The 12,363-nt window shown below is 28.3% G+C and overlaps 1 protein-coding gene and 1 pseudogene across 1 annotated transcript; one reads left to right on the forward strand and one right to left on the reverse strand.

Moving 5' to 3' along the window:
- Positions 1–2,254: 2,254 nt before the first annotated feature.
- Positions 2,255–4,128, forward strand: LOC137819405 (uncharacterized; annotated as a pseudogene).
- A 714-nt stretch (positions 4,129–4,842) lies between these two features.
- On the reverse strand, positions 4,843–5,810 carry LOC137819406 (senescence associated gene 20). The gene has a single exon (XM_068623242.1). It carries the CDS (start codon positions 5,773–5,775, stop codon positions 5,275–5,277), a length of 501 nt encoding a protein of 166 aa, XP_068479343.1. The 5' UTR covers positions 5,776–5,810; the 3' UTR covers positions 4,843–5,274.
- Positions 5,811–12,363: the final 6,553 nt, after the last annotated feature.

A 12,363-nucleotide genomic window follows, 5' to 3' on the forward strand; every position in this document is an offset into this window, starting at 1 on the left:
ACCGGACGAGTTAGTCACTCGGGGTCTCGGTGACCAACCAATCGTGTCAAAACACATCTAAAGCATTGTGAATGGCAACAATGGTAGTTATGGAAGCTCGTCACAAGTTATCACTATGCTCCACCAAATGCGAGTGAGACGTCGATAAATCAGGTAACACTGATTTAGTAAAAGATATTGTTTCACTAAAGATTTTATCCAAATATACCAGTATACCAACATATCTCCCTATAAATTAGTGAATCATACTAGAAATCAATTAATTTGATAGATTTGACCTATTACAGTAGAGACCCATGAATAAACACTAAAAATAAACTAACTACAGAGGTGTAAGGTAACTTAGTTTTCACTATACACTATTTACACAAAGTCTTGAAAGGTATGAGATTAGATAAAAGTTGGATCCAAATTGTTGATTTAGATCATTTTCTAAAACAAATTTTGTTATTAATTATGTTTATTCTTATGAATCATATCTATCTATTTATTTTCATATATCTATCTACACAACTATTATTTACTTATATAAATAATATATAGAAAGAGAGAAAGAGAAATAAAAAGAAAGAAAGAATAGTTAGTTGGTTAACATTTTATATGCTAAATTTAAATTTGAAGTAAACATATTATTAACTAATATTATAATAAAATGTATTATGATATGAATAAATAGATAAATGTATTAAAATAAGTATTGGAATGGTAAAGTGACACAATAAAGGGAAAGTTGTTTCTTGAATTAAAGATGATGTTCAAATTTTAAAATAGAAAAAAAAATTAACAAGTACTAGTGATATAATAATAATAATAATAATAATAATAATAATAATAATAATAATGAAAATTAATATTATATCATCCTTATTACTTTATAAGCATTAAAAAAAATATTAATTATATTCTTATCTAAAGAAAAATAAATTTATCATATGATATTTTATATTAATGAATAATTATTTGTGACATGCATATTTTGTTATTTTTAATAAAACAATTATGACAAATTAAAAATAGTTGCAACTAATATATAAATAGTAACAAATTAAAATATACTCACAACTAATATACAAATAGTGACAAATTTTATATATATCACTATTAATTACATTATCAAAAATAAAAATAATGTTTATTTATAAAAAGAAACATCATAAATTCAAATATAAAATAATATAAATTTAATAATTTATATTATTTTATGACATGCATATTTTGTCATTTTTAATAAAACAATTGTGACAAAGTAAAGATAGTTGCAACTAATATACAAATAGTGACAAATTAAAATATACTCACAACTAATATACAAATAGTGACAAATTAAAATATACTTACAACTAATATACAAATAGTGACAATTTTATATATCACTATTAATTACATTATCACAAAATAAAAATAATGTTTACTTCTAAAAAGGAAGATCATAAATTCAAATATAAAATAATATAAATTTTATAATTTTTTATATATGTTTAGGTTTTGTATTATACACGTAAGAATGAATTTATAACCTATTATTATTGACACAAATTTCATAGTAATTCTAAAGTGGTATAGTGGAAATGTTAAACTTACCTTTTTACCTCATTAAAGAGTCATGAGTTCAAACCTAAAGTAGAACAATTTCTTTTATTAACTATATTTTTATTTTAAGAAAAATAATTTTTTAGTAATTATTTATGATATGTGTTATTAATTTTTTAATATATCTATTGTGATATTTTTTTTAGTTTTGTCACTATTATAAACAATATTAGTGACAAGAAAAAAAATAGTCACAAATAATATATTATTAGTGACATGGAAAATAATAGTCACAAATAATATATTAATAGTGACAAATATTATATTTATCATTAACTTTTGTCACTAAAACTAATTTTTCTTGTAGTGACGGCTTCAAGTAATATCATCGTTGGCTGATTTTAAAGAATATGTTTCCTTTTGGTTAAGAAACGTTTTAGGTTCTTGTGTTAGTAAAAGATACTAAACCTTAGCAAAACTAAAATTGAATGTTCAGGATACCAAATTATCATTGATACGTGTCATTTGATGGTTACTTCTTTCTTTAAAACTTGAACAGTGTAAGAATCTGAATAGTTTAACATGTTAATTTTCTATTATTTGTCAAGATTTAAGACTCCATTCTCAATAATCATTTAATCAGCTTTGAAAGTTTTCTTCCTTTAATTAGTGATTAGAATGTAGTATTCATCACTGTTCAGCCACATGGACTTCTGTGCAGATAATCAAATCGTAGTTGGACCTTCAAACAGAAATATTTCATAATCTTATTGGCTTGAATTACTCAAGCTAGTATTCGAGGAAGCTTGCAAGAGGATCTGCAGCAAGATGCAGCATCAGTTGGAAATACAAATGATTTCAAGGTAAATGTAAACAGTGCTCTTCAAATTTCATCATCCCAAAGGGGACTTCTGAAGGATGAAAACCATCATATAAGGAAACACAGAATGTTGACGTCTATTACCAATATCTTTAAACTGCAGAGACTCACACCCAGTTCTAGATTAGCTTCTCCATCTATGCAGAAGACTGAGGGAAGATATGAATTCTCACATTTTGTGCCTTCATTCATCAGGGAAAAGTTGAGAAAAGCTTTCATTTTTTTTTACGGAGAAGATTTATTGGCCATCTCTCGGGAGAAGCTGCAAAAAATGGATTAAGAATCCTTTGAACATGGCCCTTCTTTTATGGGTAGTTTGTGTTGCTGTTTCAGGAGCAATTCTTTTTCTCGTTATGACAGGAATGCTGAACAAAATCCTTACTAAGCAGTCACAAAGGAACTCATGGTTAGAGGTCAACAATCAATTTCTCAATGCACTATTTACTCTCATGTGTCTATACCAACATCCAAAGCGGTTCCACCATCTAGTACTTCTTTGTAGGTGGAAGCCAAATGACATCATAATCCTAAGAAAAACATACAGTAAGAATGACACTTGCAAACCTCGTGAATGGATGGATACATATGATGGTGATAGTTGTGTTACTTCATGTTAATTGCTTTGCTCAATATGCCCTTTCTGGCCTTAACTGGGGTTTCAATAGATCCGAAAGGCCTGTTGTTGGGGTTTGTATATGCATCTCCATTGCAATTGCTGCTCCAGCACTTGCAGGAGTTTACTGCATTGCCAGCCCTCTAGGAAAGGAGTATAAAACTGATGAAGAATCACAGAACCATATTCCCATTAGTAATACATTTGCATCAAGAAATGAGCATAGTCTTACTGAGTACACACCTCAATGGAGAGGGGGACTATTTGATCTTTGGGACAATCTTTTTGTGGCATGTCTCGCTCTCTTTTGTAGTTTTTGTGCCTTTGGAAGGAATATGGAGAGACTTCGTTTTGGTAACATGTATGTATGTCCACGTTGCAACTTTCCTCCTCCTCTGTGTATCTCCCTTTTGGATATTCAACGTGGCTACCATCAATATTGATGATGAGCCTGTGAGAATAGTTCTGCGGTTGATAGGTATATTTCTTTGTGTGTTTGGTTTACTCTATGGTGGCTATTGGATGGAGGATTCAAATGAGGGAAAGATTTAACTTGCCTTGCCACCAAATAAAATCTGCTGTCGGAATCCAGCAGTGACCGATTGCATACAGTGGCTATTGTGTTTCTGGTGTTCCCTTTCACAGGAAGTAAGAACTACAGAGTTCTATGACATAGTTGATGACAACTTTTTCTGCCAAAAACCGACTGAAAATTGTGGTCAGCCTGCACTGAATTCATTGCCTTCTGAAGATAAAGCTCCTCAAGTAACATCAGTGTCAACTTCATTTTGGAGCAGTCATGATTTGTCCAAGATCTGGTCTGAAGAGTCAAAAGATTATTCAAGTCTCTCAGAATCGAGTTTTCAAGAGAAAGAAAGCAAAATGCTATGGAAGCGCCAATTCCCCTAACAATTCAAATTGAAGATAATAATAAGGACATCAAAAGAACATAAAGAAGAAAAACCTCAATTATATAAAAGGGTTTTAGCAGTCATGTATGCATTTCGAAATAGACTTGTACTTTTGCAATATTTGAACATTATTTTCCGAATCAATTGCCATGATGTTACCTTGTGTTTGATAATTTTCAAACAAAATTGTTAAACAGTTGTGCAAATGAATATAATATCACGTGTACGTCAATGCAAATTACTTGAACAGCAACAACTGATAACTTTTCAGTGTGGGGTGAACACTGATGCAACTTGATAGGGATGGTCCTTATTAGGCAACTTGTTGAATGAATCCAATAGTTCCACTTTTAATGTGAAGTAAAGCCTTTTTGTCAAAAAGCTCTGCTTTCTTGACTACATTCCCTAAACTAACTGCGAAGTCCAAACTGGTAGATTATTATAGCTTGGTAGGCAAATGAATCAATCATTATCTAAAACGAGAAAGATGAAGCATACCGAGTATTACGATAAGAACATGCAACTTGGAGTTCACAAGTGGTTTAGGTACAAAAGTATTTAGCATTATTTTCACAGTTCTATATACTTTCTAGAACTACCATTTTCATGATCATATAATTACCAAATTCATCAAAAAATGCCCTTCCACTCTGAACTTTGACCCCCAAAAAAACCTTTCCAATCTCAGTATTCCAACTGCATTGACAATTAAAACTGCTGTTTTACTTTTTGTTCATTTCCATTTTTAGTTCGTCTTCCAAGTTTCAAAGCAATTCCAATTGAAGTAGATATCTATATCCATGTATTGATTATCTTATTATAGATTTCTAATTTAAGGGTCTTTCAAGCTCCAAAGTAATTCCACTTATAGGATGCTATCTACATATGCATGTGTCTGGCTCGTATACTTACAGTTTTTACTTCACTGTCATTTTATTGAACAATTAATCAGTCCAAATATGTACGAAAACTCAATGTGGTCCACAACTTTCACAACCCTACAAAGATTATACCCCAACTATCTCACAACTTCACATTCTTGAACTTCAACCAAGACCTAGAGCTATACCAGCAAAATACTCTTTTCAAGACTCTTTCTGTTATTGATCAAATTCATGAAGGTTTCACTCAACTAATTAAACAAAAGTAACAAACCTCACATAAATTTCACCTTACGGAAAATTTATTGTATAGTCCGCCACTATCACATCTCCATAGCTCTGATCAATATCAACATGAGTCACGTAGTAGAGATTGATCTGAATTATGCACACGTGAAGATCTAAGCTCATACAATAAATTTTCCGAGCTACAGGAATATGTATTTCTTTCTCTTATAGCTAAATGGCTAAGACAAGTCCCGGCAAGGATCGGCGATAGAGATCACGGGGCTGGCTTTGCCACAATGTCATGTTTTCAAGCCTTTTTTCCCATGTTTGTGACCTCAAGTCTCTGACCACGAGCCATGTGTTGAAGTACTCTCGGAACTGTGTGATGGTGCCATTCTTGACTGTCCAAACGTGGACCCAGTAGGCCTTTCCTTCCCACCCTTCGGCGATCACGCAGTCGCCGATGGCGGTGAGGCTCCTTGGCTCGAACCGGAAGCCATTGTTGAGGGCAGTTTCCCCAGTGAGCACCCTCATCATGTGTTGGCACTGTGGGGGGCCATGGAACCACCACTCAAGGTCACTTGCTAGCATGTTTGCCACTGTGTCCATTTGGCCTTCACCCAACAGGGCCTTGTAGAGTGTTTCCACTGTTTCCCTGTTCTGCATTTCCTCCTTCTGGTTCCTCTCAGCTTCCATCTCTGAAATTTCAATGGAGCTTGCTATGTGCTTCATTTCTGGGTTAATTGGAAACTGGCTTCCTCTGTTTTGTGCATGGGAAATGTGGCTCATGGATAGTCACATATTTATAGGCCTACTACACAGGGATATAAATGTCTAACTATTATCACTTTATAATTGGAGACTTTAAGTTTTATGTAACTTATTTTTATTAAATTCTTAATAAAAAAATTCTTAATAAGTTTTATGTAACTTATAAATGTGTTTCAATTTTTTTTTTATCTTTATCTAAATACTTATTATTTAATTTTATGGTCAATATGATCATACAGTGGTTATTTCTGTTTTTTTTTTTCTTTCTATAATTCATCTATTAATTCGTTTTTTTTTTGTTTCCAATCTTATTCAACTTATTTCGAGAGAGAGAAGTAAGTTGAACGAGATTAGACATAGAATAAGAAAATATAGAACTAACATCAAGTTGCCGCTAAATATCAAATGACGAGGTTATTAAGTGAAAATAAAAGATATTTTGAGTACTTAATGTAATTAAATTTTTAATTAATAAAAATTTATAAAATATTTAAAACTTAATTAAACTTATATAAAATAACTTCAAACATTTTCTTTTCATTTCATACAAATGAACTTTAACACCAATAATGAAAAATTATATTTCTTATACATAGTTATATTAATAATAGAAGAGATATGTAGCCATCTTATCAATTTGTTACCGAAAATAAATAAAGATAAAATAGTTTTTTTATCACTCAAGAAGGTATAGTACAATTTAAAGATATACTATAGTTGATTTAAATTGCTGTAATGAAATTATGTATTTTTATTTCTTAGCTCGATTTTTTTCGGGTTTTTCCGAGCAAGTACATTCTTGAAATAAAATTTTCTTTTTCATATCTAAGTATCGCAAAGAAATTACATCTGAAGTCATTCGAGGTCGTTTGAAAATAAATGACCATCACGGATGAAAAAAATCCAAATATGTCCAAGATAGTTTGAAAATAAACAATCACTACATCAGATAAAAGCAATACTGTCGTTTTGAAAATAAACAATCATCACATTAGATGAAAGAAATACAAAGCTAATCTTTTGAAAATGAACGGTTACTACATCATATGAAAGTGATAAAGTCATCTATTAAATAAAATGACCATCACAATTTGAGATCATTTAGGGTCAAAGCGACCATCACAATCTAAGTTCGTTTGAAAATAAATGGTCACTACATCAGATCATAGTATGAAGTTGATTGAAAATAAGCAAAATCATCATAATTTGTGGTTGTTTGAAAATAAATAACCATCACATTGGATCACGAAGTCATCTGAAAATAAATGATCATCACATTTGATCAAAGTAGTACAAATTCATTTGAAAATAAGCGACAATCACATTAATCCAATATATTTGAAAATAAGTGATCATGATAATCAGAAGTTAAAAAAAAACTCATCACATCAAATTATAACACAAAGTCGTTTGAAAATAAACGATCACCACAGTAATCCGAAGTCATTTGAAAATAAACAATCATCACATCATATCAACATAATCCAACTAGTCATTTGAAAATAGACAACCCTCTTAAAGTAATCCAACTCACAAAATAAAATATCATGAGATCAAAATAATCTAATGAACACTTGCATAACATTGAAACTCGTTCATCCATCAAATTGATCGATCTGCATCTCATTCATGAATTCCAAGCTTGTGGGCTTATATACATAATAATATAAAATCTACAAAATCTACTCAAATTTGATTCAACCTAAACAGATCATATGCAACTATATAACTCAGATATTCATTCACATATATAGTAATAATTGATAATGAATTGTGTCTATTATTTATTTTGAATGTCTTTTGAATACCTTAGCCTACAGGTAGACTCTCCTTCAAAGTTATCAACAATTCAACGATCAATTCTTAAAAGTATAAACTCAACTTTCTAGGAATATCAATTTTTTCATCTTAAGAGAGCCACACTCCTTTCTAACAAGAACAATAAGTAGTCTTTTGTTAGACCTACATAAGGATATAAATGTTCAATTATTACCAATATTATGGTTTAATGGAATAATATTGATTTTTGGTTTAAGTGTGACTATTTTTAATATTGAGTTTTTAATAATGTTTTTATTCTATTTGTTGTTTAAAATAATTTTTATTTTTAACTAAATATTTATTATTTGATTTTGATTTTATTGTCAATAAGATGATATAATCATTATTTTTATCCTTTTGTGTACAATTCGTCCATCAACTCATTTCTTCTCTTTTCGTCAACTTGCTTTTAAAGATAAAAGAAGGGAGTAGAAGGAGATTACCCAAAAAAAAAAATGAACGAGTTGATTTTTTGTTAACTTTTTTTAGAGAGAAAAAAAAAACTAATTGAAGAGTTTGAAAAAAATAAACAAATTGATTGATAAATTAAATAAGAAAAGACAAAAATAACATCAAATTAATGCCACAAAAGAAAATGATTAAATAAAAATATTTTAAATAATCAATGAAATTAAAATTTTAGTAAAAAACTCAATTAAAAATATATAAATTTATGAAATCATCACTCAACCTTTATAAAAATAACTTCAAACATTTTCTTCATTTGATACCAATGAATTTTAGCACCAACAATAAAAAGTTATATTTCTTTTTATATAATAATACAAATTAACCCTCTACTAATAATAGAAGAGAAGTATTCGTCTTACCAATTTGTTATCCATAATAAATAAAATTTAAATGCTCTTTTAGTTTTATTATTATAATAAACTTTTTAATTTCGTTTTATTATTTTAAATGTTTTATTTTCATTTTATTTTTTAAAAAAACTACTAAATAAAGATAAAGTTTAATTGTTTCATTTCTTTTTTATTTGATACAAATTTCCATCTTTTTTATAAACATGAATTCGATTTTTTTTCTCTCTCTAAAACCCTAATTTCCTTGCTAAGCAGTCATATTTTTTTATCTTATTTTTAAGGGCTAGTTTATAGCAGCAACTAAACGAAAGTTTAATCTTATTTTTGTTTCTTTTAAAGGCTACTTGAGTAGTAGCTCTAAATAAAATTCTATAAATTTTAATTATGTATAATATTTTTGCTAATATTTATCGTTTTATTTGTAGAAGTTTATGCTTATCGCGTATGTATGTTCGTATTTTTATATATGAAAAATAATAAAGTCTAAATAATTTTGTAAGCATAAAAATTGTTCAGTCCAATTATTTTTAAAAATTATATTGGAATTTTTCAATAAATCATATTGATAAATATATTTTGTTTTGAAGGAAAAGTAACAAACGGTGAAATACATAAAAATGTTTGAAAAATAAAAATTAAAATGCGACGGTGGAGATTGATTACTTTATGGAGTGTTGAATTGGATGATGAGGATTTTGTGCGTGGAAATTGCACTTAATGCTGCACGTGTGAAGTGTCAAATTCAGTCAGAAGAAATTTTACATTTAACAACAATTAATTAATATGCATTAAGCTGTAACGTTATTATGTGGAGATACCGATGTGGGACTTAAAGACGTACGGGTACGATGGAGCCGAAGCAATTATAGGGTGTATTTCTAGAATGACTATTTTACCCTCGCTATTTTTTTTGTGAAAACCTTTGAATATTCTAGGAATAATCTAAAAGTACTATGTTAAATTGATGCTTTTGGAATTTTATTTGTAGGATTCTTCTATTCTTTTGTCAGCACCGCCAATTTTCTTAGGAAAGTATCCCAAGTTTAATCAAAAGACAAATAAACTTGGCTTTCTCTTTTATATGGCTAATATAGTACCAAGTTTAATTCAAATTTATAAGTTAATTCGAGTTATCACGGTTTTCAAACTGATTATTTAGAAGGTAAAATTGAATCTGACTTTATAAATAGATTAAACGAGTTCAAAATTGATTGATCAATAATCTATTAATAACAATTTTTTATTAAAATTTTTATTAGTATAAGTTTTAATTTTTTTAATACTAGAATATTATTCAATAGTTTAAATGTTTAATTTATTTGTTTCTTTAATTATATAAGTTAACATTTTAATTTTTATCTATCATTTTAAGTGTGAATTAGTACTTGTTAAAAATTGTTGTACATCTTTATTATAGTATTGTAAATAGCTGGTTGAGACTGTGTTTCGATTATACTACCTATGTATGTGAAATAAGTTGAAAAAATTACATATTTAACTGAAATACATATTCATCAACTTATTGTAGGTCGAGTTAGGTTATAAAAAAAGTTCTCTACTAAAATAAATTAGATTGAATTGAGTGGTTTTTAACTCGACCTACTTAATTATGATATTATAGTCACTGGGAACAAAATTAACAAAAAGGATCTATAAGATTTGAATGCGGAATAAACTCTTGGGTTAGTAAATAAGAGAATTGTTTAAAATAAATTAATGTGTTTAATAAGTTTTTCTTCAATGTATGCCAAACTTATCGATAATAAGTTTGAGAAACAAGTTTACTAATAATAGTTTATAAATATATTTTTTAATTCAACAAATATTTTTAACACAAAATCATAAAAAATTTAAAACCGACAATATTTAAAATGGATGATTAATTCTTAAAGGTAGATATTATTTAACCTGTGATTTTACTAACGAGGAACAACTTTAAGTTAATAGTTTAAATATCATATCAGAATTGTGTTATTTTTTTTATGCAATCTTTTTATTAAGTAAAATTTCAATTTTAATTTTATTCACAATATGAATTATATGTAAAGTTTTTCCAATACTCAATCATTCATTAAATTTAAAAGTTAAAGACATAAAAAACCCAAGATATGAAAAAACAGAAGGGATAGATTAACCCATTAATATTCCACGAATTAAGGACTGCATATTCGACTAATCCAGGATCCAAATGAAAAGAAACGTGTTAATATGATTGGTAGAAGTTAAATTAGTTCCTTTTTGTCCATTTTGAACCCAAAACCATGTCTTTTCTCGATCCCATTATGTATCCATCCTAACTTTTAAATTCTTGGAACTCATACTTCAACCTTTTGCCTTTTTCGACTGAATATCCGAGATATTGATTCTAACTTTTGGGGTTGGAATCGAGCTTAAATAAATAAACATGACAAAAAAAAACTGTAAGATTTAGAAAATTAATTTAGATTATAAGTGGTATATTTTAAATGATTTCTGAATATTTTATTATTAAAATGAAAATAATATATAAATAAAAAATTCAGTATTCATGTTTCATTTTAAAAGAACCATTATTTCGCTATAAGTTTCTTTTTTCTTTCCTCTCCCTTCTCTTTAAGGCTCTGTTTGCTTTTATGGATGTACTGTTCACAAGGAAAGAAGTGAGAGGATGTCAATGATTTGGATCCAGGGTTTTGCAGGGAAGAGGGGGAGAAGATATACATGTGAAGAATAAATATCATCTCCCCATAAAATGAAGAGATGTAGAGGGAAAACCACATCAGCATGTGCTATTTTCGAATTTACCCTCATTCATCTGCAAGTGTTTTAATATTAAAAAATAGTATTTATATAAGATGTGATTTATTTTCTAATTTTATAGTATATATTTAATATTTTAAGAAATTATTTGAAGTTTTTTTTATTTAATTTGTTGTTGTGTTTATATTAATTTTTTTATAATTATTATGTTTATTAGTTAGTAATTTATTTGATAATAATTTTTTATAAAATTATTTTCTATTGTTGATTATGTTATATTTTTTTTAGTATTTTTTTCATTACTATAGGGTTTTTAATAATAAAAAATATTATCTTTTATTTATATAAGATTTGATTTATTTTCTAATTTTATAATGCATGTTTAATATTTTAAGAAATTATTTGATGTTTTGTTTTTATTTAATTTGTTGAATACTTTTTTTTCTAATAATAATTTTTAAATTATATCTATTTATATTTAATATATATTTATTTTTTTATTTTAATTTTTAAATCTACCAAATATGTGAAAGTTGTTTATTTTTAAACAAAAATAACTCATTTCATTATTAAAATTTTTTAATAGGCAATGATAAATTTGTAAAGTAACTTTTAACAATTTAAAAAAAAAAAATCCCTCACAACCATCATATCACTCACAAACTCCCATAAACTTTCCTCACACATCCACTCTAACATACCCCAATCCAAACAACCTCACTTTCTTCACACTTTCTTCTCACATCCTCACACATCCACTCCTTCAAATCCTCAAACATCCACTCCCCAATCCAAACTCACACTAAGACTCTAACCTCCTCACTCATCAGTTTGATGATCAGAGTCCACCATTAGACTCTTGGCAGCGAGGACTACAAAACTGGCCGATCAAAATCTTTGATAGAGTAAGTTCAATTTTTACTCTTCTCTTTGAGTTAAATTTTGAACTTGTAGATCTATCTCGATCTAAGTTATGCATGTGACCCTTTTTGCTTTAGGATTAGTCTTTGTTACCTCAGATTCCTAGTGGTATAGTTAGATTTTTAATCAGGACTCTATGGTGCAGGTTAAGCTACTTTTGAAGCTTTTGGTAGGCTTGAGGCTCTTAGTGAGCATCTACTCAAGTAAAGGTAAGGAAAGTTAGTTTAAATTTCCAATAGAACCCTAG

Source organism: Phaseolus vulgaris, chromosome 10 (assembly GCF_000499845.2).
Source record: "Phaseolus vulgaris cultivar G19833 chromosome 10, P. vulgaris v2.0, whole genome shotgun sequence".
Lineage (NCBI taxonomy): Eukaryota > Viridiplantae > Streptophyta > Magnoliopsida > Fabales > Fabaceae > Phaseolus > Phaseolus vulgaris.

What these genes read in the sequence shown, in the direction of transcription:
- LOC137819406 (XM_068623242.1), bottom strand. Translation starts at nt 5,775, where the DNA reads ATGAAGCACATAGCAAGCTCCATTGAAATTTCAGAGATGGAAGCTGAG.